Source organism: Pieris rapae, chromosome Z (assembly GCF_905147795.1).
Source record: "Pieris rapae chromosome Z, ilPieRapa1.1, whole genome shotgun sequence".
Taxonomy (NCBI): Eukaryota; Metazoa; Arthropoda; class Insecta; order Lepidoptera; family Pieridae; genus Pieris; species Pieris rapae.
This window is the reverse complement of record NC_059534.1, coordinates 844,603-871,991: the sequence shown is the minus strand read 5'-3', so window position 1 is coordinate 871,991 and position 27,389 is coordinate 844,603. Positions and strand designations below refer to the sequence as shown.

The 27,389-nt window shown below is 35.3% G+C and overlaps 2 protein-coding genes and 1 long non-coding RNA gene across 5 annotated transcripts; all 3 read right to left on the bottom strand.

Moving 5' to 3' along the window:
• Window positions 1-1,043: 1,043 nt before the first annotated feature.
• On the bottom strand, window positions 1,044-3,264 carry LOC123690563. Its single transcript, XR_006751183.1, has 3 exons — window positions 2,931-3,264; window positions 1,759-1,854; window positions 1,044-1,326 (listed from the first exon to the last, which is right to left on the bottom strand). It is a non-coding gene; the product is annotated as an uncharacterized LOC123690563 (long non-coding RNA).
• Window positions 3,265-3,820: 556 nt separating this feature from the next.
• On the bottom strand, window positions 3,821-9,838 carry LOC110993379. The gene is made up of 9 exons (XM_022259631.2): window positions 9,758-9,838; window positions 9,103-9,197; window positions 8,630-8,839; window positions 7,243-7,409; window positions 6,313-6,404; window positions 5,804-5,944; window positions 5,056-5,150; window positions 4,543-4,609; window positions 3,821-3,949 (listed from the first exon to the last, which is right to left on the bottom strand). The coding sequence occupies exons 2-9, from the start codon at window positions 9,195-9,197 to the stop codon at window positions 3,821-3,823; spliced, it is 996 nt and encodes a 331-aa protein (XP_022115323.2). The 5' UTR covers window positions 9,758-9,838.
• Window positions 9,839-12,261: 2,423 nt separating this feature from the next.
• LOC110993440 (cilia- and flagella-associated protein 410) lies at window positions 12,262-25,752 on the bottom strand. Of its 3 annotated transcripts, XM_045634244.1 has the most exons (14): window positions 25,613-25,672; window positions 23,855-23,985; window positions 19,921-19,986; window positions 17,981-18,148; window positions 17,712-17,784; window positions 17,337-17,408; window positions 16,561-16,644; window positions 15,460-15,516; window positions 14,830-14,910; window positions 14,645-14,710; window positions 14,068-14,150; window positions 13,309-13,447; window positions 13,131-13,213; window positions 12,262-12,654 (listed from the first exon to the last, which is right to left on the bottom strand). In XM_045634244.1, the coding sequence occupies exons 3-14, from the start codon at window positions 19,947-19,949 to the stop codon at window positions 12,621-12,623; spliced, it is 969 nt and encodes a 322-aa protein (XP_045490200.1). In that variant the 5' UTR covers window positions 19,950-19,986; window positions 23,855-23,985; window positions 25,613-25,672; the 3' UTR covers window positions 12,262-12,620. The 3 variants fall into 3 exon arrangements, with proteins under 3 accessions (XP_045490200.1, XP_022115399.2, XP_022115400.2); XM_022259707.2 differs by lacking the exon at window positions 23,855-23,985 and having other exon boundaries at window positions 12,263-12,654; window positions 25,613-25,752; XM_022259708.2 differs by lacking the exons at window positions 15,460-15,516; window positions 23,855-23,985 and having other exon boundaries at window positions 12,263-12,654; window positions 25,613-25,752.
• Between the last annotated feature and the right edge of the window lie 1,637 nt (window positions 25,753-27,389).

Below are 27,389 nucleotides of genomic sequence, written 5' to 3'. Positions count from 1 at the left end.
ATAAAATTGTTTTAATAGAATTCAGTTCTTATGAATGTTAGTCAAAATTAAGGTAATATTTTTTTTGTGTGTTAGACCTCTGAATCACTTAAAAAGGTTGCAATTGTAGTTTCATGCCATCTAAAAAGAACCACTTGCAGTGAACCAGATGAGGCTAAATATAATAAGGTAATAGGCTATAATTGGCAAGAAGTTTTTATATGTACACTACATTAAACAAGTGTATTAATCTATTTTTAATTTAATCTAGGTCACCCAAAACATGATTGATGTACGTATTCTATTTTTTATTTTTATCGAATAAAATAGTAAATATTATGTATTTTGTAAGACGAAAATTTTGACAATTAACTGTTTTGATAAATAAAATGGGTTAATTGTCAGTTGTCACGATATTCATAGAGAACAACTCACTTAGTCATCTACCAACTCCCTTCGCTCACAAAAACGAAAAATGAAATTGCTTAACAGAAAGCCGTGAGATTTTACTATTTAAAAAAGATTAATAAATAATCGTTTTTTTCCAAATTTTTAAAATCATTTCCATATAAACACCTTAAATATTTATGATTGTTTTATTAATTAAAAATAAACATAGATATTAGATAGATATTATAAACACAGATTAAAGTTTTAGAAAAATCGGAATTAAACTAATCTCGTTTTGATAGATTTTAGGAGAAATGATTATTATTATTGATAGATGCTGAGTATATGCATACTTAGTAGCATATTGCTTATTTTTTTAGTTTGTAACCTTGTGCTGAATAAATTTATTTGACTTTTAAATTATAGTGTTTTTTGAAAAAATTAACTGGTCGCAGATGAAAATCGACTATTTTTATAATTGAAAATCACTTATTAAAAAAAACGATTATTTTTTCACATCCCTAATAGAGATGTGGGGTACGCAATTATCATGAAGAGTAACAATTATAACATTTCTTTCTAAAAGAAAGATTGTTTTTTTGTTAAAAGAAAAATCTAAAAAATAAGAAACTTAATTTTTATTGTTTTTTGTGGTGTGAAATTAAATAATATATACAGTTAACAAATTTATTATATTTAAACTAACATTTTTCGTTTTTTATCGTCTTCAAATGTCAACTTTTAATTTCAATTTTAAATGATTGAGTTTCGTTTAAAGATCCTTAAACTACAATTTTTATTCTTAATCGTTTCGTAATTCGTAATCAGATGTCAACGCCCTCCACAACCAGGCCTGCCACCCGGTGGTGGGCGGCAGATCGTCTTCTTTTTGCAGCCATCCACCACGCCCATCACCAGCATCAGACACCACGTGGCCCAGATCAATACCTCCCACATCTATGGAACATAATTTTTCTCAATTCAATATTTTTGTTGAGCCAGGAACTCAGTCATTGTACCATCGGAATATGTGCCAAGGCCAAGGTTGTAGGAGCAAGGGCATAATGTGTTGCACAGATTAAAAAAAGACTGTGTACTTTTGTACACGCGTTAGAACTATATTGGCGTATGGAAAAAAACTAAAACGTTTCTTTTTCGTAATGTTTATTTTGTTTAATAAATATTTTGATTGATATATGTATGATCTCTAAATGTATATCATGTTTGCCTTTAAGTGCAAATATTATTTGTTTTTACCATGTATCAGTGGGCCGAGCGTTGCCAAGCTTCATCAATAAAAAAAAGTGGCCGAGTCGAATCGTTTGAGATGGTGCATCAATCACTACCACGATCACCACCGGAAAAAACTCCCAAAATTATATGTACTACCTCTGGGATCTATCACCAATACTTTGGCTTGCAGCCGCCTGGACAGCGCGGCGGACGACAAGATGATTTCCGCTTACAGGCCACTGCAGCCGCCACCTGCAACCAGAATCTGTCAGCGGAGGCGCAATTCTCAATCAAAACATAGTTTTTCATACGTTTTTTTTATACAACAGGGGGCAAACGGGCAGGAGGCTCCCCTAATGTTAAGTGATACCACCGCCCGTGAGTGCATTGCCGGCCTTTTAAGAATTTGTACGCTCTTTTCTTGAAGGACCCTAAGTCGAATTGGTTCGGAAATACTTCAGTGGGCAGCTGAAGTATTTCTTAACATACGTAGTCATGTTATTCTGTTTAAGCCGCAATTGCGTTGTCGGCAATTTCAGAATTCGTACGTTCCTACGTTCCTTAAAGAACCCTAAGCCAAATTAATTCTGAAGTACGTCAGTGGGTAACTGGTTCTATGAAGCCCAAACACTGCCTATAACCGCTCAGTTGTGGAAGGAATGTCAAGGTGAAGGAGGGGGAATTTCATAAGCCTCTTCTGATGATGAATCTCATCTGCACGTAATAATCTGAAATCCGTGGACCACACCAGAATGGCACGATTAGTTATGATAGAAACCTAGGGTTGCCGTCTGTCAAAAACGTGTTTACTTATTTAGCAAAATAGTTTGACTAGCAAACCCAAAGGAATATCTTGTTTCAGCAGCATCTTAATAATAGCAAGATACACAAATCAACGGTGGACAAAGGTGGATAGACGAAATAGAAGCGTCAGCAGGAAGCGAATGGAGAAAGAAAGCCATGGACATTGATATTTGGAAGCTTTACCCGTGAAGGGGTTCCAATGGTACTAAAGGAAAGAAGAGTTATTGTTTATAGATTGGCTTAAATTATTATTATCACATTAGAACTCCATGCCTTAGATAGCAGAGGAATACAGTGCTCTCTGCTGGAGGCTAAAATCCGAATCAACTGCATTATACGTCTATTAGTACGGCTGTGCATGTTGCCCGTACAAGAAGAGTAAGTGAGGAATGGTAAGAGTATGTTGCGACATTGTACTTGACCAGCGAAATGTTATAAAATAATATATTCTTTACAAGAAGTTTAAAGAATTTTAACTGGCCCAGTCAGCCCTAAAGAATGCATATCCAACAAGTAAGACTTACCTGGAAGAGAAGATATAAAAGACAAAATATTCCGTATCGGATCTTCTTCATATTTTCGTGTTCAAGTATTTCATAATGGTTCAATTTTTTTATTATTCCTCCATCGTTTCACTGTAAATTTTCTTTTGTTCTGTCAGTACATGTCAGAGGTTCGTCTTCTTTTTCTCGTCGGCCTATCTTCTGTCAAGTGATAATATTCTTTGACGTGAGCAAACTTTTTTAAATTATAGAATAAAAATGATAAGCGTCGGTCAACTTCTTAAAGAGTTGTTTGGAATGTCTATATTTCGATGAAACGAACAAGATGGCGTCTGTTTATCAGCTGCTGAACCGCTCTAGAACAAAACAGATAGAACAAAATAGATTACTATACTTAATTATTAATTATATAATATAGCTATAGTTTATGGTTGTTGCGATCTATTTCGACGGTACCAACGTATATAAAGCCATGTCGAATTGTCTATTATTAATTGGTGTTTCATAGTTATTTTGCATTAATAATATCACTATATTTCTCAGTGAAAAACACAACCCCACTATTGGATAGTGAGAAATTAAAATATCAGTTACATTTCGACAAAAAAACTAGCCAGAGAGATGGAAAACGTTGATAAAATAGTGGTATTTTTGTACTTGTTTGTAAGAATCAAACTTAAGATAGACTTGTGCAATCGCTTCTTTGTAAAGGGTCAGAGAGACACGCATACGAGACAGCTAGCGCACATGCGCTTAGAGAAATGAAGAAACCAAATCATGTATGTAAAATAAACCTAATGAATGGAATACGCAGTATAAATTGTTAATTATCAATCTAACCTCTTATCATTTCCTTACTAATTTCTTAATGTCACAGAAATTAAATAAAAAAAACATTTTAATACATTTATTCATACATTTTCGTTAATATAACTCGGCAAACATCGCCACAAAGAGCGCCAGTACGAGCGACAGAGCGAGCAAAGGGATGTCCTCCCTCTCTCTCGCACACTTGGGCCATTTTGTTTCGCTTGTGATAACTGAAATTTAATAAGTATATAGTTTTGCTGGTATTATTATTAAGATATGAAAACAAAATTAGAAAATGTATCTTTGTGCCCATAATTTACGTCCTCTTTTTTCACTTCCTTGTTTAAATTTAAAGTTTAGTTTATTTCTGAACAATCGTTCAGAAATAAACTAAACTTTAAACAGAAAAACGACACAAAAGATGTGTTGTTGCTGAAGATGTGCGATAAACCGACAGCTCACAAGAATAATATTACATATATCCATGTGTAGGTGTAAGTAGTACTTATGATGTTATTTTATAACAATAGATTTGACAGAATCTAATAAATTTGATAATCTAACAAATAAACTTCTCACTTCCTTTCAAAGTGGCGAAGTCTCCTTCATGACCTAATTACCGTAAGTTTTCTGGTCATCCTCCTATATTGAGCCTCTGATCCTAGCAGAAAATCGTCAGTTACCTCGGGTCTCAGACATCCCTTACCTATTTATGTGTTAGGGATATATACACACTACATATGCTCCTGATACCTAAACTCCACCTGTACAGCACAAATACTTTTGAATGCTATTTGAGTCCAATTGAATATATTTAACTGACCTGTTTTGGATCTTCTAAATCAATGGCGGAGCCAGAACAAACGGACGAGTGGTCACTCTCCACCAGACTATTGGATGAGAAGAATTATTCGGCTTAGTATTGAGTTTCTACTACGGTACTAACTTGCTGCGGATTCGGACCTCGCCTTGCCGCTTGGTTGAAGGCTTACAGGCTTTTAATTTGTCATTAGGTATTGTTATTGCATCATCCGGAATGCTGGGAAAATATACCAAACATTGGTGAGAGATTCGATTCCCACCTGTACACCAATGGACTTTCTATTTGCATTTAACACTAGCTCATATCAAGGATGGCATCATGAGAAAGTTTAAGAAATAGTATGCTCTTTTCTTGAAGAACCCTAAATTGAATTGGTTCATAAATACTTAAGTTCGAGTTCCAGTCTAGCCGAACGAACAGCAAACCCTGAAACTTCTAACGGCTGTCCAATGAAGAACAGAACATAAGAGAGAAGAAGAGAGCTTCTCGGGACTTGTGCGCACTTTAGCATACCTGTGCACGAGAACATTAGGCCGTTGCTTCGGCGCGATGTCCACTTCGTTGGTCCTGGTCACTTCCAGCATCCGCTTTTCACATCTCAACACTGTCTATGAGAAAATATATTGTTTATTCACTCTTAGGCCCTTGTTAGGTTTGTATTAGAACCAGCGTGGCCGAGGCAGTTTCGTAGCTGCAGGTAACGAAGTGCCCTAGGGCAAATTAAAAAATGGGGCCCCACTGCTATGTAAGGTGCAGATTAGGTTTCAATCAATGTGAATTGTAAAATCAAATAAAATTTAACTACTATATTGACCAGTACTCAACATTTTATTTTAGATTACTTACATTAGATTACTTACACCTGCATTAATTTTTTAACTATTCTCGAAAGAAAAATTAACTCCAATTCACAATAAATACGCATATCGATGAATAATACAACGCACATATCCATCAAATTGACAACAATACCAACCTACAGAAAGAAAGAATTTAGGGGAATTCCCTGCGCATAATTTTTGAATTTCTCTTAACTGAGTTGTCATGATTTAAAGTGGGGTTACAACCTGTCATATTTATTTTGTGAATGGTAGAAATTTCCAAAAGTTCAGTTCGATCAAGATTTCTGGTAAGGTTTCGAGGGCCCCCTGAGCTTGAGGGCCCCGGGGAACTGCCCCCTAGGTAGCTACGCCACTGAGCCGCCTGAGGGCCTCCCTAGATTAAAATTAGCGGGGACGTCACTAACACTTGTCAAAATCACCTGATTCCTCATCTCCGTATTAACAAGTTTGTCGCACATGGATACGCTCCCCGAAGAGGCAGGCGGCAATGGCCGACGAAAGACGCGACTCAAGTCGTCCAATTTCGTCATTATTATTTTGTAGGTTTTACACGATTCAGACTGAGAAACATTTTATTTGGTTATGGTTGTATGAACAGTGAAACAATCGTAATAAACTATGTACTAATTATATTAACTATTTACACTAAATACATAACATCAATTTCAATCGTTAATCGTGAAATAGGAAGAAAATAGCTTTCATTTGAATTGTAGATAGTTCAATAATATATAATGTTCGTAGAAATAGTAATCAGCATTGCCAGGGTGCGACTCCCATCCTTGAGTCTCAAGCTCCAACTGTAAATTAATAGATTTTCCATACCTCCGACCAAACGACGGCGAGTGTCAGGCACAGAAGGCTGATCACCTACTTGCCTATTAGACTGACAGACCTGAAAACGTCGTAGAGCCGTATTATTTATTACCAAATGCTTATCTTTGCGTTTGCGTCTACTGGTCGTAGTTGTCGACGAACTTAATTCACTCGAGTCGCTGCTATGAATCGATTTTTTCTTCACTGAAATATTTATTTATTTATAGAGAAATGTCAACGAGAAATATTCTAAACCTATTTTACAATTTGGCCGCCTTTACAAAATCCACAGAAAACCTTCTGCAATCCAGTAATCCACCCTTAAAGCCGAAGTTCAGGCCTATTGGAGGGCACGCCTGTCTAGCAAGCCTATTTAATAGTCTCATAAATGAACCCATATCAAACTGTAGAATTGTAACGGGGCCAGTTCCACTCCTTTGCTGCAAGATACGACGAATCATATCGTGCAGCTGCTCAACTAAAAAGTAGCAGCTGGGAAATTTCAAAATGCTTCAAAAAAATCTCGTGAAAGCAGTATACAATACAAGTATGTAATTTAGTGACAGTATTGCAATTATAAATACATAAATCGAGAACTGCAGAGCACAGCCCCTACCTAATAAGTAGCGAACCCACCCGGCGTTGCCCTGTACAAAAATATTAAATACAACATTTCAAACTGAACAAAAATCAAATTTAATTTGATCTGACTTTCGAATACACTTAAAGTCGTCAAAATCGGTCCAGCCATTTATTGCATTACGGCTTTATCGGGAGAGATTCGATCGGTGGTCGTGGCACTATTAATGATAATATGGCCATAAGCTAATGAACCGAGCGACTTCAAAACTTCTTATTATTGTCATTTGACAATAATAAGAAGTTTTGGTAAAGTATTTACTTTACCATAGATAACATAACGTTTATCTGTCAGTTGCGTTTTGTTTGTCTATGCCCGTCTACTGGTTTTATGCTACCTACCCACAATTTTTTTATATATAAGTAGTGGAACTAACGCGATTTCAACGTCAATTTCGATAACCTTTAGGTTCCAAGGAGCTCCCTTTGGGCGCGGCCAATCTCTCACACAGCTCCGTGACCTTGGCGATTTGCTCCCTCTGCTCTTTTAGCGTCTGCTCGCATATCACGCGAAACTCCTTCATTGACGACTGACGAGAATGGCATTTGCTACTGCAATCTGTCAGATGCCTGTCAAAGTGACGTTTCATTTTCTTTAAACTTAATAAGAACATTTGTTTGTAAGAAATACAGATACATTTACAAATACATACATTTTATTATTTCTATAAGTTACCCAAGGAACGCACTTTCGTCAGTAATTTCAACATTCAACATTCACTTACAATCTTAAACATCCTGTCAACCTGTCCTTTACTCAAAAAGTGTTCTACTTGTGCATTAAGGCTTGTGAACATTTAATTAAATGTGGGCCTGGTGCACTTTCTCTTTAAATCAATAACCTTTTATTAACGTGTGATAAGGTTTTGTTTCTAGAATTCATTATTCACATGGTGAGTAGGTACTTGTACCAAATTGTATCAATTCCCCTTATTTAAGTTGTTACCTACACTTTTAAACTTCAACATTGAATGATGGTTTATATTTTTCATCACTTTAAGTCCGTAATTGTGACACTGAGTATTGGCAGGTCTCAAATTCAAATTCATTTATTCATGTAGGTAACATAATATATATTATGTTACCTAAAATATAATAAATGTAAGTCAGAATGATTTATGAGAAGATTTATTTATACATATACCTATATACATTTATTATATGAATATTTATGAAAATATGTAATTCCTTCAACTTCCATCGGAGTGACTCCCGTGGGGACAAACCACAGATCGCTCTTACAGCTCGGTTTTGCACTACAAATATCGAATTTATGTCAGCGGCATTACCCCACAAAATAACACCATATGACATGATACTATGAAAATAGCTGATATAATCGAGCTTTGCTGTGTTCTCAGCGTTCAGTTTCCACCACAAACAATCTTTTTAAGTAAGAAAATATCCACGCATCTTCCATCCAAAAGTATTTTACCGAACTTATAATATAATTAAGCTAACGAAATTGTTACCTAACATAAAATATTTGAGCAGCAAATTACAATAGAAAAATCTCTAATCCTAATTAGAAGTCGATTTACAGTTTTTCAAATGTTAATTAACCGGCGATGTAGAAATATATAGTAATTATGTAGTTTCATTAATACAAGTGTCCCTAGTCCCAACTTTGGTTGATCAAAAAATAGTGAGTGGTGTGTACTTCCGCACATAAGACTATTTTCGTTCACTTATTATTTAATTTAGATTAGCCATATGAATTCTTGAATGGCTAAGGTGGACCACAACACACCCAAATCGCTTATATATGGATCACGTTTATCAGTACTTACCTATTACGCTTCCGTCTGACACGGCTGCCATCAGAGACGCCAGAGTCGTGTGAAAACCTCTTATGCGTGGCCACCTGGGGCCTGGGCTTACTGAAACTCTTCGGCCTTGAGTCAACCCCGTGGGAATGAACCGAATCATCAGAGTGAAGCGAACTCAACGATATTGGTTTTCGACCCACAGCACCAGCGTCCACCACGAGACGTTCGTTTCTAGAAATTTGGGTGATGCTTCAACTACCCTGAGACATTGCCAGACTATAAAATACTCCGTACGTATACTCAAGATAAATGCCCGGCCGCACAGGTTCACAGAGTGCAGGGCGTACTGGAGTAACAGTAATGGACCTGTCATCACTGGATTATGAATCCCTATACTCACTATGTACCATTCAATTGTGATTTTTATTATTAATTAATATGAACGTTATTTAAAGTGATTCGTATGCGTCTCCTATCATGTCTACCAACTATACCTGTGAGGTGGTGAAGGTCTGACGGAAGCTCGCATATAACGATCCAAGTCAATGATGTCTCCCACAGCACCACCAGACACGGATGACGACGACATCTAGAATTTTTTTTATTTTAATTCGTAAAAAGATTTTGAGAAATCGCCTAGCTTAGGAGTAAAAACTTTACGCATTCGTTCTTCTTGTCTGTTCACAGTTGGAAGCTTTGAAAAATAATTTCAAATCTAATAAATTCTATAAGTTACGATTTATTCAAAAAATATGACTACATATATTGAAAAAAATCACAAAAATGATATAATATACAGAATCAGTCACGCCTTCTTTAGAATTCGAAACGGTTTTATGGATACACTTGTTTTTTTTTGCGCACACGCGAATTGCGCGTTTTATCTATTGTTTAGTAACTTGAATCATCAGTAAGATAGGGGGATGAGCTAAGTGTGGTTTAGTAATTATAATAAAACGCATTCATTTATTCACATGATATAGAAGATATTAAATTAAACAAGAATATTTGTAATTTTAGATTGGAAGAACTTTTAAAAATCCCTAAAAGTATTCAATAATAATAATCAATAATAATTTATTTAATTTTTCCCTTTAACATTAAGAATAATAATTAATCATACAGTGACGGTATTGATCAATGTCTTACCTTAGACCTGGAGCGATTCTACCAGGTCTAAAACGTTGATTTCAAACCAACATTTTCCTTCCCGCGTCAGCGGCTCACGATGTCGAACGATCCGTCAAATACTGACATTAAGTTTACTTTTTAATTTTCTACAGATAAATAGAGTCGTAAAGATGCTAATTTGATATGTCATAGTCAATTGTCATTGTGACACAATTCTAATTTATTGCGGTTGTACACACTTTCGTCTTTCGATTCAATTCATATGGGATGTTCTGAGAAGAACAGTTTGTCATTGTCCTCGTAAGACACGGTAATGTGCAGCAGGATGACCTGCAATAGGCAGCGGTGGCGGAACGTCGTGAAGCGCATCACATCTGCGCCTTCTACTTCTACCGCATAGCGATCATGACCGCTCTGGCAAGAGCGTACCGAATGAGAAGAAGTGTTATCGTAAGGCTACGATATCGAAGTGTTCTGAGAAAAACACGTTCGGACGCTTCGACGGCAGCACAAATGACCAAATTTTTTAAAATTAGTTGATAAAAATATCGGAATATGTAATAATTTGTTCTGTTTCTTTTTAAAAACCAATTCACTGTATTTTATTTCAATGTCAATTATTAATGCAAAATTCACTGGGCTTTCGATTCGGACATCGATCATCCCTATATATATACCCCCAAATCCCGCCGCGCGAAATTACAATTATTTATTACTACTTATGTATGTTTAATTGTTGAATAACAGACATTGGTTTTTCAAGGCATCTGGTTAATAAGGCCACGCTTAGTGAAAAGTGATTTTGTCTGTTCTAGCACAGAACACAGATTTTCCTTCACAAATGTCAAGTATCAATATGGCAGCTCTCTCTCTACTCTATATTTTATTGGATAAGGGTTGATAGTGAAATGAAAACAATACCTCGGGCAAGTTATATCACTTTAATTTATTCTACATTATTTACATTTCATATTTTTAACATTAAAATATTAAATAGATAAGGCCGATTAATATTTTAAATAGATAACGCCTTTTATAGCCAAAACATATTTTGTATGGTATTTAATTTTGATAGTTTATTTATTAATTAATCGTGATTTATATGTGATGATATTTTTTGTATGGAGCAAACGAATACAATGTTTGATAAAAGGCACTTAATTCGGAATAACTGTTTTGGAGGGATTTAAGCACAGTTCTGCCTATGTTTATTCAAAAAGATAGAACCATTATTCTGTCCTTCTTTTTCAATGGTAGTGACATCAGCTGACGCATGGTCACTTAACCATTAGCACACAAATTTGACTTGCGTTTGGGGTTACAAATCAACCCGTAAAGCTATTGGCAAGATTCCGTGTCACGCATGGCCACGACACCATTGCGATACACATTGTTGAGATCCTTCAGGTAAATAAATAAATAAATAAAATAAATAAATAAAGCCAAGCAGTCTCAGTGCCTTGCAATTATAACCGATTCCCTTGTATAAGATACATATTCAATCTCCTTTAGGGTTTTTTTTAATACAAATTGTTTGAACTGGAGCAAATCAATCCCAAGGATTAGGATCATTTAAGTATTCGTCACATTTATAAAAGGCTTTATTAATTAATTTACATTTAACAAGGGCTTTGAATTTATTTAGTGACAGTTCTCTAATTTCGCTTGGGAGTTTGTTGTTATTACGAATACAATTTCCATATAAGGAGTGGTTTATCTTCTGGAGCCTGGTTGGTCGCACACTCCTACTGGTGAAAGTCACCATTTGTTTTAAAATCGTTTAAGTTTTTTTGTACATACAACAAGGCTTCAAGAATATATTGACCGGATAATCATAAATAAATATTCACTTTAATAAGCATGCAAAAAAAAAAAAATTCTAAGTTTACACATAATTTCAATCCGTTAAAAGTGTTTTAGTTTCAGTCAATGTAATTTAAAAATAAATATTCACTTTAATTAGCATGCAAAAAAAATAAAATAATAATAATAAGTTTACAATAATACATAATTTCAATCCGTTAAAAGTGTTTTAGTTTGAGTCAATGTAATTTAAAAATAAATATTCACTTTAATTAGCATGCAAAAAAAATAATAATAATAATAAGTTTACAATAATACATAATTTCAATCCGTTAAAAGTGTTTTAGTTTGAGTCAATGTAATTTAAAAATAAATATTCACTTTAATTAGCATGCAAAAAAAAAAATAATAATAATAAGTTTACAATAATACATAATTTCAATCCGTTAAAAGTGTTTTAGTTTGAGTCAATGTAATTTAAAAATAAATATTCACTTTAATTAGCATGCAAAAAAAAAAAAATAATAATAATAAGTTTACAATAATACATAATTTCAATCCGTTAAAAGTGTTTTAGTTTGAGTCAATGTAATTTAAAAATAAATATTCACTTTAATTAGCATGCAAAAAAAAAATAATAATAATAATAAGTTTACAATAATACATAATTACAATCCATTAAAATTATTTTAGTTTGAGTCAATTTGATTTAAAAATAAATATTCACTTTAAGCAAACAAATAAAATAAAAAAAATAAAAAGGTAAAAATCGAAACAATAAATAACAATTGCATTAAGTATCCTTTAGAGATTCAATTCATTTCATTTAATGATTTGTATACGTTGTGCATAATGCTAATTCGCTTGCTTTGGTTGGCAATTATTTCTTATTAAATAAATGTTTTAGTAAATAATATTAAAATATATATATTTTTGTGGTGTTTAGTAATGTCTGAAAATAAAAAAAATCTAATATGTATTGTTATTATTAATTTGCTTCATTTGAGTGTCAGCCGGGAAATGGCCATAGCTTTGTACCGATTCCATTGCAATTGTAACATTAATAATTGTCTTCGTGTCACTGGCTATTCGCCAACTCATCCATGCGACTTCTGAAAATTCAAGTTACGTAAAACTATTACTCATTTTCCCAAGAGATGGCGCTGTCTGTATATATTATGCTAATGACACTGAATGCCAGACGGCACGCGAGTGCGTCGTCGCCCTTTTAATAACAGTTCTATTCTTGGTTACTTGTTCGCCTCTAAAATGTGTGCATTAGTATGAAATAATAAGCCTATTTCTATATATTTGTTACATATTAAAGAACGCAATCAACAAAAAGGGAACGACGCAAAGTGTCATTCAAAGATAAGTTTTATAGATTGATATGTCAAAAGATTTAACTGATTTCTTTTTATAGAACAGAGGGCAAACAATGTCAAGTGATACAGCCGCCCATGGACACACTCAATGCTAGAGGGCTCGCGAGTGCGTTGGCGGCCTTTTAAGAATTGGTACGCTCTTTTCTTGAAGGCAACCAATTAAACCAAGAAAGACAGTTTTGTGATAGTACTCATGAACCTACCTGACAGCCATTTCCACGACCTCTAAGCTCGCGTAATCCAACTCTTTCACTAAACAGAGAACAGCTGATAGCAGATTCGAGTTCTGGAAATACAATTTATATTGTTAAATGTGATTCAATGAATCTCTACTCTTCGACGACGAATTTCAGAAGATTCGAGAAGTCAATATGATCTCACCATGGTGACGGGTCGCCTGGCTACGCCCCTCCGCCCGTCCATAACAGCGGAGGGGTACTCCCTCGTCCCGGGATTTATCCCTCTCTCTACCTCGCCTGTTTCGTCCCTCTCCCATTCCCGGAAGGAGTGTGTATCGCTTCTGGAATTATATGTTAAAATCAAAAAAAGGCCCGGGTTTAATATATAAAATGGAATATGACGTTTCCCGTTTGACAATGCTGAAATTCACCCATAGATAGTGGATGACGATGGATTGATATTATGTTTTCTTCCGTGATAATATATATAAATAATTATTTATACAAATATATGCTCCACAAAGTACTGAACACTATTGTGGAGCGCAAGATCTTTTTAAAAGCAATGCCTACCGCAACACACATTTAAAGAATCTGATCAGCAATCTTTTATAGGTGTATAAACACCTTTAATTACAATTATTCCCCAGATAGGGTTTTGTAAAAAACTATTTGCGTCGCGATTATTGCAAGACAGCGAATAACTGCCAAATAATTGAAGTATTTGAAAATGAAGCATTGTTTGGTGTGGAACAGAGAGAAAATTCGACTGAGGACTAAGTTTTTACACCAAGAGTAAAAGAAAAAAATGGTATAATTGAATATTGACGCAGTCTTACGTTTTAAAAGTCAGCGCATGCGCAGGCGCCGATCAAAGCTGACTTAATAAAATTTTCTTTAAAAAAAACCTTTTATTTTATTAAAATTATATTACTTTACAAAATGGAAATATATAACTCACCGATCACTCGCTCGCTCGTAACAGTCTTGCGCAGGCGCATCGTACTGTCTCCAATCGCCAGTGCTCGACGAGCATGAGAAGTCCTGAAACATTAAGCGTACACGTTCCGATATGCTACTCTCGAGAACTCTCGGCAACGTCTACGTACGTCTACGGGCGGCGGTATCACTCGATATGGCCCTTCAAAAAAAGGGCGTACCGATTCTAAAATACTACGAGTCTATACTACAGTCTAAGAGTGGTGTCACTCAACGTCTGTGTCTGCGTCTGTGTGTGATCTCTCAAAGAAATATGTGGACCAAAATACGAGCACTTTGGATCAGACTATATCATCGTTAGTCCGTTTCGCGAGTTAATGAATCTCACTCGCCTCGGCGTCGCCGCTAAAGAAGATGATGAGCGTAAAGTTGGGACGAGGCGGGAAGACTTTCGGAGAGTGGAGCAGAGCGAGCGGGAAGCGGGCCAAGCGGAAAGTTGACGTGTCATTCTAGGAGAACTTGAAGATCCAGATTCGGTTTCATAAAACGGATCAGAAGACGGGAGGAATGAAAGAAAATGTCCAAATCCTCGGACCCACCTTGATGCTGTTGGTCGACACCGAACGCTTCAGCGACGGCGCCTCCGTAGACCTCGTAGTCCTCGGCTGAAACAAATTAAAAACATTGTTCGAGGAAATAAAAATAAATACGTAAGCTGAAAGATTTTAGGCAAAAAATAATTTTTTCATGCAGCCCATGTTTAGTGTTATTATCGTGAACTTACCTCGTAATGGGAAGTGGTCATCGCTGGGTGCAAGTACCTCTCGTTTACTGGCGACGCGACTCGGCGATGTGACGGCGGGAACTGCCAAACAATCAAACAGTTATAGGGATACCTCGTTGCGTCATAATGGCTCCATCTTTTATATAAAATTCTTGTGTCACGGGGTTAATAACCGAACTCCTCCGGACAAAATTTCATGAGAATCGGCTCGACCGATTCTCATGAAATTTTGTGTGCGTATTGGGTAGGTCTGAGAATCGAACAACATCTATTTTTCATCCCCCTAAATGTTAAGGGTGGTCCGCCCCTAAATTTTTTTATTTATTTTTTAGACAAAATTTTTCGTTTTTATTTTTTTACGATACACCATACAAAAATACATGCAACCCCAAATTTTCACCCCTCTACAATCAACCCTTATGTTTTTTTTGTTAATTATAAACTTTTTGGCACAAAAACATGGCAAAACAACGTTTGCCGGGTCAGCTAGTACTTAATAAAATATTCAATATTTTGGTTTCATATGACAGACAAATGTATAATATATTTTATTGCAATGGGGCCATGCACTCAGCCGGAAGGCGCACAAGTACGTTGCCGGACTTTAAGATAATAATTTTATATACTTACCGTGGGCGCAACCGGAGATCTGGGTTCCGAGCTTTCTTCGACGGAGCCATCGCTTTCCTAACACACACACACACACATATTAGTATGAACGTACACAACCCAACAGCCACGCATGCGACGAATACAATGTTTTACGAGAGGCCTCAGCTGAGCTGAGAGGTTTTTTCCTGTCGACCTGATGGTCCTCAATGGCACGACTCAGATCTGTTGAGCGATTACTGTGCATACAGTGGGTCGATTCGAAACGGGACGGAGGCTCACCAGAGTGAGTGAAATGAGCTGTCGTATCGTCGATAGCCTGAGCGGCAGGATGGGAGCGAACTCGGCGATGCACGAAGTAAAGATTCCACGCCTTCCCCGGTGATATCCTCAATTAACTTAATCGGCGGAGGGAGCTTTTGACTTTGGGAAATGGAATGCTTCATCAAAGGGTCTTTACAGCCCAGCTTTTCACCCCGGGATGGGATTGTCGATAACTTTCATTGGAAAGTATTTTTTTTAATCTCGCTGTTGGCCTCAAGGGCCTTTACAGCTTAGCTCGGCCTGAATGGGCGGGGTTCCCGCGACTCGCAGAAGGGCGTCTCCTGTGAGACTCGAACCTCGGCTTGGGCCGTCGCGGGGTGGTCAATCGCCTGAAGGGCAGGACGGAAACTCACTGGAGTTAGCGAAGTACGAAGTAAAGCTCCTCGCCTCAAGAAAGCAGTGTTTCACCCTAATCTGTTGTTTATGGCTACTATTAATGGCCGGGCGGCTTTTAATTTGTCGTTAGCTATTGTGATTGAAACATCTGGATGCGAAAGTACGTGTCGGGGCCTCCTGCGAGCTTTTTTAGTCGAGAAGAGGTAATCGGGAAGGGGTAATCGGAAACTAACTACTAAATTCAATACATAATAATATATATCTACGTTACTTTGCTACCGAGATTTAATTTTGTATACCGCATTCTAATGAGCGTAGTTAGTGAACTATGACTATTATATTACTCGTTGCATATCATGTTTAGTATTAAAAACACACATTGTTAGTAAAAATTAACCACTGCATGCTAAATCTTTATCCGATTTAATTCAAATGATGTTTGATATATATATATTTTAATACCAGCTCCCCTGCGTACTGCGGTTGCCGTACTCTCTCGGGGCTCGACTCGAATGAACGCGCGGTGAGGTACCGATTATGTCTTTGCTGAAACATAACATTAGACATTTAAGGGACCACTTCCCTTTTTCATTTCTTAATCAGCTCATATCGCGCGTTTTAACCCCGAATGTAATGACATCAAGGGTATGGTGAGACACAACAACTGCTTGTACTTATATATGAAAAAGAAAATTTATGCAACATCAAATACCTACAATAAGTGTCGCCTCTAAAACCCTATAATGTATATATATTTTTTATTTTTTTTGTGTTTGGTTAGTAATAAATGTTATGTCTGACTGTCTATATGTAATCACTTTTTTTATATATAAAATTCTCGTGTCGCGGTGTTTGTGGTTAAACTCCTCCGAAACGGCTATCCCGATTCTCATGAAATTTTGTGTGCATATTGTGTATGTCTGAGAACTGGACAACATCCATTTTTCATCCCCTAAATGTTAAGGGTAGTCCACCCCTAAATATTTTTTTTAAATTATTAGATACATTTTTATTTTTTTATCCACTGTATCAGCAGCATTAAAAAATACATACAACCCTAAATTTTCAACCCTCTACAATCAACCCCTATTTTTTATTATAAATGATATACATGGCAAAACGACGTTTGCCAGGTCAGCTAGTATTCCTATAAGTTTTCAAGAATATTGATAGACCATAGAAGATAGACCTTCCTCCATCATCACACACTTTAAAAGTCGGTTAAAAATGAGACTTACCTCCTGAGGACACACTTCATCATCAGATCCAGATTCTGGTATAAGAATGCCACGTTTCATCGCCTCTTGGACCTGCAAATACACGTGAGGATCTCTTCGTATATTTAGTTCACCAAATTTGTATAAAAACGACCCCGTCTTCTCAAGAGCAACCCATAAACCTTATCGGGAAGGGAACCACCTCAAGAACATATTCCCCATCGTCAAAGGCATTGGTAAGAAACTGCAGATCCGTCTAACACGACAGTCTTTTCATTAGTGATCAACCCATGTCAGAAATAACGTCGCTTCCAAGGAGAAAATCCAGCATTAAAGGAAACAGGAAGCATTTTTAAATTCTTTATTAAACAATTTGTAATAAATAATCGTACATACCTCTTCTGGTGTAACGGGAACATTATCTAACTTCTCCAGATTCGGAAGATTACGAAGTACTGTCATTCTGTACCTAATAACGACGAATATTATTTCAGCAGTAATTTTTGTTTTAAATGTCTCAGGTACCAAATAGCTTTGGAATTAAAGTTCAATTCAAATTATTACCAGCAAACGTAATTAATTAATTAATCACACCACATTTTAGGTCTTGGATTTCATCAGACTCCTGTGCAGTACCAGGACAACATAAGCACAAAGCTACTCACTCAGCATGACTGGCACACGGGTTCTCGTCCAGCCAGAGATTTGTCAGATTAGGAAGATGCTTGAGGTGCCTGATCTCGGCCAAATCCTGTATATCGTTTTTTCTAACTGAGAGCTTACGTAGCTGATGGCAACACGAAAAATCCACCAGCGTACGGATCTTGTTTAAGCTGAAAAATACCAATTTTATTTTAACCTCATCTATTAGGTACATAATAATCATAATAGCCTCTTATTTCCGATACTTTCAAACACAAATACATTTATAGTTAATTCTAAGTATGTGTTGTGTGCCCCGTTATGGCAATGGCGTCAAAAGTCTCTGCCTTCACTGTACCTATCAGCTGTTTCCTTGGTCTACCCACCTTCTAAATTTTCATCATATTACGCAATTATCGTACCTTGGGCACCACTTGAATACCTCCTCCACTATTCTGTTCTTCCTCTTTATTACATAACACTCGTCATTTTCCGAGATACAAGGCCTAAGCAAATCAGAGGGTACTACTCTACGGTAATTGAACAATCAGCGAATTTGCATTAGCCAATAACCGACGATCAATAACGATAAATGACGATCCATTTTTGAATTTCAAACTTTGCGGAATGGCAACCTTATGTCACTTTGACATCTGACACAACATAAACTAAAGCAGGCGTACACTTATCTAATAAAAAAATCACAAAATACGAAGTGATAACTCATTAGAGCGAAAAAAACTAAGTTTACGGACTCGCTAACGTCCACGTCTTATGCCCGAGTTACTGTTACTGTCCTGGCTTGGAACTTGCTAGTTCTGTTTACCTGAAGCTAGGATGATTTTAAGCTAGTTATTGCAGTGACTGAGGTGACCACACGTATAAAATGAGCTGCATACGAAAAAAAAACTATTGGACTGAATAATTTACGAAAGCAGTGCCAATTCATACTAGACGAACGAGAAGAAGAGTTACAAAAGCTGTCTATCTGTCCCTGTCTCTAATTCGACACATTTTTTTATAGTGCTGAATCACGTTTAGATTTGTCTTTTATCTTGGAAGGGTGGCGCGTTCAGACATATACAGTACGGTTGTACAAACTTTAAATTAATATCCATACTTAATTTGGGCATCATAAAATCTCAGAAACACGTCACGGTGATAAAAATAAACAAAACGCGTGGATCCCGCTTACTAGCCAACTGAAAACTAGCTTCGCCGGTCACATAAAGGTAGTACACAGGCCAGGATAGGAAAATCAGTGGCGGGGAGCGCTATCCTAAAAAATAGAATTAAAAACTCATTTCAACTCAACCCATCCTATTAAAAACTATCCTGGCTTGTAAACGAGCTTATTAGTTCAGAAATGAATAGTTATGTCTACACGAAGCCAGAACTACTAGCTTGTTAGCTTACTGACACTAGCATGCTATCCTAGCTTGAAAAACTAGCCTCGTGTAACTCGGGTAATACAGCTGACAGCGGGCACGCGATACTTTCATTCAATGTCTACAGTGAAAAGATGGTCCGGTGGTCAACCGGCAAAAAGATACTTAGGAAAACCACAAAAGTGATGGGCTGACGACATCCTAAAGGTTCCTGGGGAGATTTGAAGGAAGCAATCCAAATGGAAAGTTCAAGAGGAGACCATTACCCATAACCAATAATTTCATGAACCCGCCAAAACGCTTCAAGTGTCACTTGTCATTCTTAAATTCTTAAAATCTGCTATTAAGAGTGTCCATGGGCTATATCTATTAACATCAGGGGTGAAACCTGTATATACTTCTAAACCGATACTCTCCTTTCATCTTTGTGAACCCAATTTGAGACTAAGAGAAGAGTATGAGCCAATGGGTGTCGAAGGATTTTGTATGTTATCATATAGTAGTCTAAAAGACATATATAGTTAATAATAATCGAAAAGGTTAACTTATCGACTATAGCACATTTAAAACAATACCTGAGCGCTAGAACTTCCACATTGGGCATCTTCCTCAACACGCTGACATCTCCGACATCGGCGCCCCTGATAAACAAAATATTTCAATTTAAATTTCAAAACGCTGGCAACACACTTGCGAGCCTTCCGGCAATATAAGTGTTCATGGGGTTATCACTAAACAGCAGGTGAGCCTCCTGTCTGTTTGCAATTGCTCCTGTGACACGAGATAATAAAATATAAACATTTCCCATGAAACCCGGAAGCCCCAAAACTATTTATTTACATAAATCATTAAAATAGATCAAACATGCTAACAAACAAGCAAAAACTATTTAAATGTAAACTTTTGATTCGTTGCGCACGCGCCAGTCACGCGATTCATCGGCATATAAGCAATTGTTTAATATTAATTATTATCTATAACTCGTTTCGTGTTTTGGAAAGATATTAACCTGCTTCGACAATAAGGCGGTTTATTTAACACGTAATCAGCCTGCTAACATGAATCCTGGACAAGTTAAAAGGAAGAATTTGTCAGACAACTTCGTCCTTCGTTAAGTGGGTATGTTTCCGGCCTTTAAATTTACTCTTTCTATAAACAGTTGGAGGTCGTATCTCGAAAGACCTCCACCGGGAGTCGTTTCCACAGTTTCTTAATTCGCAGAAGAAAATGTCATGTGAACCGTGAAAGACTTCCAGCGAAGGTGATGCGGATGCAATTTGGAGTTAAAACGGCTCGTACGAAGAGGCAGGAGGGATCAACCTAAAGGACACTCTCCATAGTAGAACACGCATAGAGACACAATGTCCCTGAGTAGAGAGAGGACCAAGTCGATCAGTTCGATACATTGGAGATGACAATTCGACAAGCCATTTCGCTGACTTTGGAGGAAACAGCTGGTATTTGAGAGTACCGATCCTGATATGTGAGCAATACCGCTCGGACTTAAGCCTTGTGCATGCACATTCGTCTCTGACGTCACTTTCAATTTCAATGACTCGTTATTAAGTCTCATAACGGGATTTTGGATGTGTGGATAAACGAACAAATACTTTAAATTGCTCGTTTCACATCTACAGTACAATGGCGTAGGCGTGCGTGACCTTCCCCGTTCTCCTGGACAATACACAATGACTCATCGTAATCATGACTCCGACTGCATGACAAATTCGTTTACTTGGAGCACTTTCTCGACCCATATAACGGCGCCAGGCTGACTGTTGGATTACAGCCAGCAAAGTCAAAATGTCTTGTATTCACTTTTAAAGGTACAAAATGAAAGAAATCATTAATCACCACTGATTTTAATTCCTTTACCATTAGAACCCTACTGCGGTGAAAGTGTAGGCTATGTATTTTAATAAAGTCGAACAAAGGAAGATAGTTAAATCCAAATTAAAAGACCAGTAATTATTATATATATATCCTAAATGCTAGAGCCATGTATTAGTTTATAACAAGGACGACATCAATTTCTACAAAAAAACTAGCAGGACAACTGCTTCTTGTAAGGAAACAACAAAAAAAAGAAATATGATGGGACTCCGAGAAGAGCATAACCAACTCATAAAAAATATATAATCCAACCAAGCTTAATTTAAAATAATAAATAAACTAAAAATCTAGTCAAACGGATTCATCAATTGCAAAGCAATACAAAAGAATTAGGAATACAAGAATTTTATGTAGTCAAACTCAAAAAACACGGAATTTATTGGTTATTTCAGCAATATCTAGAATGGTTTATGAGAAAGGTAGTAGTATTCAAGGTTAAAAAGGCGCTAGAAATAGAAAATAATTTCATGTTTTGTAACAAAAAAAACTCAATTTTAAAAATTCTTAGCATTTCTTCTTCAGCCACACATTAACAAGAACCTAGCAATATTACAAAAACCTTTTAAGTAATTAAAAACGAAAATCAGACTGATCATAAATTCTATTCCTACATGCTATGCCTACAGGTTCAAATTTAATGACGTGGAATAAGTGATACCTGTATATCTTATGTGGCATAATAAACTAAAATTTATTTATAACTCCAAAATGCTACACAATTCTGCGCATATAACTCTTAACCAATGATCCATACAATAAATCTGTAATGTATAGGCTATTGTTTCAATGTGGGAAGTGAGTGAGTAATGACATTGAAATTATACGCAAAAGTTGTACCCACATAAGTATATACTATCTCTATGGAACTCACAACTAGCACTACATGTCAAATCGGGTAATATCTTGTTATTTGTTTCAGTAATAAGGAACACAAAAATATCTTACATAAAAGATTTCATGCTAGAGTTATGTAACTACTTAAGTTACATATATATTTAAGTTAATCATTAGAAGTGCAAACCAAATGTTAGCAATCATATACTTTAAGCCAATAAATTATAAAACACTAGCTGCTTCCGCGAACTTCGTTTCTCCTTAATGCCTAGCCTACCTTTTTAGGACATGCCAACATGGAACATTTTGCTATGCTACCCCCTTTTTTTATTTTTTGGTTGATTTTATACACCTTGTGTCCGAAAAACCCTAATATCTTACGGAACCCTATTTTTGTTCAAAATTCAATATGGCCTATATTACTCATGGATAACGTAGCTTTCAAATGGTGAAAGAATTTTTAAAATCGGTCCAGCAGTTTATGAGCCTATTCATTACAAACAAACAAAGTTTTCCTCTTTATAATATTAGTGTAGATGACTTGTGGTGGTAATAAGTGAGCTTTTTATTTTTCATACAATCATGAATTGTAAAATAACATTCTTGTTTCCAATTGGTTTATAGGTAACAGATTTGTCACTGAGTTTTAAGAACCCATAAATAAGTCAAATTACAGTTTTTTGTTAGTCCAGAATCACAACTCCACTCACACCCCTTATTAATGTCTTAAGACCTTGTTTTAAATGATTAAATCTAAAGTGTTACATTTATTATTGGAGTGACTTCAGCATGCAATGCTCCCGAGGTCAGAGTTTCAAACTGGAATAATGAGAATGGAAATAGGCCAGAAAGACAACTTGACCTGCACAGAAGACTGATGACCTACTTGCCTTTTATAAAAAACAAATGATCAAAAATAGATACAGAAATCTCTAAGAATTTCTATCTGATTTCACTAACGATCAAAGATTCCATGTAAAGATTACTTTAAATATACTGTTAAATGTTTAATTAATGAAATAAGCATTGGTTATCCTATTATAATTCAAATTATTATAAATAATTTATTAAATTATTTATAATAATTTGAAGAAATTGGCAAAAGTAGCTAAAGTACCTTAATTGGGTGGGTGGACCACATTAAATAATGTATTGAGCTTATAACTTTCTTAAAAACGTCATATTTGCTGGTGTTAACAATTTAATCTTTTTGTATTTTTCATGATTCCTATTTATCTTAGATATCGTTTTTTCTTCCATGGCCCTCCCAAAACTACTTGCTTTGAAGGGCATATAAATCCCACTATTATTGAATTATATGTATGATATCATTTCTATTTTATGTGCAAAAGCACAAGTAATTAATATAATTATTGATACATATAGTCATTATAGTAATTAAGATAAGCCTAGTGCTGCTAATATAACATTACAATTAAATAGCATGCATCGAACGCCACAACTCATTGACTGCACTTTAACCAGCATTTAACACTAAGCTTGATGTGTTTACACATCCAACACACAAAATACACACTGCATGTGAAAAGCAAGTATCCGATAACTAACTATCTCCAAGACCAACTTGTTACGAGCTAGGGGATTGGATAGATAATGCTGTAGATCACTTCAAGGGTTTATTCCTTGATAAATCAATGAAGAACCCAAATTTATTCCAGAAATGCACTCATTACACAATATACCGTCAATAATTACATCCATTACACACACTTCACACGGTATTTTATCACTCGTCTGCACTTTATTCGCACATTACCTTACCTCTCTCTCGCATATCATTCAGTCCTTGTTCCACACCTAGAAAATTCCTTCATTATAGGCATAACTAGCCCTGATACGCCTGAAAATGGGTTTACTGAAAACTATACCACTTGAAACTATATTTCAGGCTCCTGAAAACAAGGGTCATCTTCTAAAATGGCCACAATAAATCACGTTTTAGTAAGTTATAATACCTTACTAAAACGTTTTTAACTTGTGCAAATGTATTGAAATTGACTTAAGTTAACCTGTCTTTGTAACAATATCATAAAATCCCAATTTTTAGGAATATTTTAATATTGGCATGACATTTTGGCATGTTGCAAGTGTTATATTTGACAAGGGGCCGTTCAAGTATTACAGCAGATTTACTGCAATTTATTCCCCAAAGCTGTCGAAAGTAAAAGTATATAAACATATTCATTTTTGTAGAAATCATCAAAAATGCATTTAACTTTTAAGCATAGACACAATAATTACTGTTCACTATTCATATAATCAGCAATTAAGAAAATGAAAGACAACTCCCCACCATCTTTATATACCTAATATTTTAACGCCCCTCTAGCTATGACTCGCAAACAAATTACAATTTGTAGTAATGTTTTATAGCCTATAAGCATTAAATAAAGAGGTCTAATTCTAAGTTTTGTCCAATTCATTACAGTGAAATAATTAAGATTTAAATTTAGTTACAAGTTTTTGGAGTTTGGTGAAATATGAAATATATTCTAAAACCTCACAATTAATTTTTGCAAAGCAAATATTGACATAAGGGCCACTGTCGTCAACTTTGAACAGTGAATTGTGTGGTTTTCAACTTATACAAGCTTCTAACAAGATGCAATTATTTACAAGAAGAAAAAAGTACAAATCTGATTTACATAATACAGCTATTTGTTATCAGGGTAAAATTGTAGGAAATGAAAATTAATAAATGTATTTGGAAAAACAAGTGTTCTATCCTATTATATATCCTAATTTTCTATCCAGAGAGCAATAACAAAGATTTTTAAGTTATTTGACAATTCAACGGTTTAGCTGAACACACTACTAGTTTTAAATCCTATATATATAAACAATGTTAATAACTACTCTACAATTGTATCTAGTCCATACGGGCTGTCAGGAGCAAGACTGAAGCATGAGCAAGCTGAAGAAGAATTTTTTTCAAAAGACATTCTATTTACTTTTTTAGGGTACATAAAATGAATTTCTAGAACTACAAAAAGTATAATTAATAAATTAATATTATTTAATTAAATAAATTTTAGGCTTATTATGGCTTTAAGGCTGCAATATTCAAGTAAGTTCCTGTATATGGAACTACTAGGCATCATAAACCAATATAAAAATATTTGTATCTGTAAATATGATTTAGTATACCTAATTTCGGAATATAAATCAAGGCAAAGAATCGTATAGTATGCTATTGCTTAAATTGACGAGAGGTGGCAATTAGTAAATTTGGACGCTACCTACGTTGCGTCCAAATTAATAATAGATAAATTAATATAAACGTAGGTAGATAAAGAATATTTCATAACGGTCAAATTTATATACGGTAAACTTCACGCAATTTCGATCAGCTGTTATACCATTGTTTGATCAACCATGCTGTACATTTGTAGAATGTGTAATCTAGAAGATTTATTAAATCTAGAAGATTTATTTAAGGGTTCAGAAGGTGAATGAACGCAAGTTCACTAGCGGAACGAACCACGAAAGCCCTGGGTTCCGTACTTAGTAGGTACTTACCAGCAGTTTAGATGTTTTATTGCGGTCAAATCAGAAAACTTAGAGCGAGCAATTACCATGTGCTCCGTTAATCGACAACCCATTTTCAATGTAACACAAAAGCCAACCGCGAACAGTAACTAAACTGAGTACTATGCAAATTGCCGTTAAAAACTGTGAATCATTTGACATTATGATTTGTGACAGTAAAAATTGACAAATGTTAACTGACAATTACGATTCAGAGTTGCTCAATAAAACAAACAAAATATAAATATATTTCATAAAATAAAATTAGTACAGTACTCTATAAGTCGAACATCAAGGGAGATGCCAAAGTTTCGAGTTATAGAGTTTTCAATTTATGGAGGTTTATTACACCTGACACCAAGCAAGCAAACACGTGTTTACGTGAGTCATAAATTTATTATCGTATACTCCTAAAATGTTTTCTAAGAAACAATAGTGTACTCTCATTGTCGGCAAGTTCTTAAAGTCGGTTAACTTATTTTTCTTCGAACAATAGAGGTAATAAAGTCCAAATGATCAAGTTGTAAAGGTTGTAAAATAAAACGTTGCTATGTTCGAGATACAGAGGTCAAATTTAATTTTTTGAGTTATACAGTGAAAATATGTACCAAAATGGCTTGGAGGGACCCGGTGATTATTTCGACTAACAGAGGATCAAGATTTCCAGAAATGGCGGTTTTGGTGTTTGAAGGGAAGGGAACAAAACATTTTTTCGAGATTTGGAGGTTTTTTACTTAACGAGGTTCTACTGTATTATTGTGTACTATCCTCGCAAATTGCTAATGCGCATGAACTTAAGAACCACGTGACTTCATTCGGAATAGAAAAGTACAGCTTGCAAAAAAAGAAATGCAATTGTAAATTTAATAGGTTAATTATTAAGTTTGACAGATTTGAAATGACATTCATTGTAAGATTACATTTTAGGAAAAAAACTGATATTTGATGACATTTAATTAATCTCACACCTTGGAAATAGGTATCTATCTAAGAAATGAAAAATGTTCGTGTGATTTTCAATATTTATTAGAAGAGACTTATAAGTAATATATTAATAATATTAAATAATTAAGATTTTGATTCAATTTAATAAAAATCTAGCCTAATTCTTCAATTCCACTCATACAATCTAATCTAAATATTTTCTTACTCATTGAAACAAAACTATAACAATATAACAAAACTTTATGGGATCCTATCACGTCGGGGTCACCATTTATGGGATCCTATCACGTCGGGGTCACCATTTATGGGTGTTCTATATTTTTATAAATCACAACCCATTTTTATCTTTGTTAAGTAAATATATCAATTTACTTAACAAACAACGGTAATTAATTTATATTCTTATAGAAAAGTTCACAGGAAAAAATACATGCTCACTCATCTTAAAAGTCTGTTCTGAGTGACGTCTGTTTTATTCTTTTCTTAGTGTCCTGTATTTATGTTGACACATACATCAAAATCGTATAGAAAATACTACACCAAACAGTATGTACATTTTTAGTGCGTATCTACGATACGCTACAACTTAATACTGATAACAAATAACAACAAAGAAAAGAACAACAAGATAACAATCAAACCAAAACGCGTAGGTACTAGTCCGTCGCAATTCGCATCAGCCAGAATAATGCTAACGGTACAGTGTCTAATGTCAATATATTAATAATATTAAATAATTAAGATTTTGATTCAATTTAATAAAAATCTAGCCTAATTCTTCAATTCCACTCATACAATCTAATCTAAATATTTTCTTACTCAT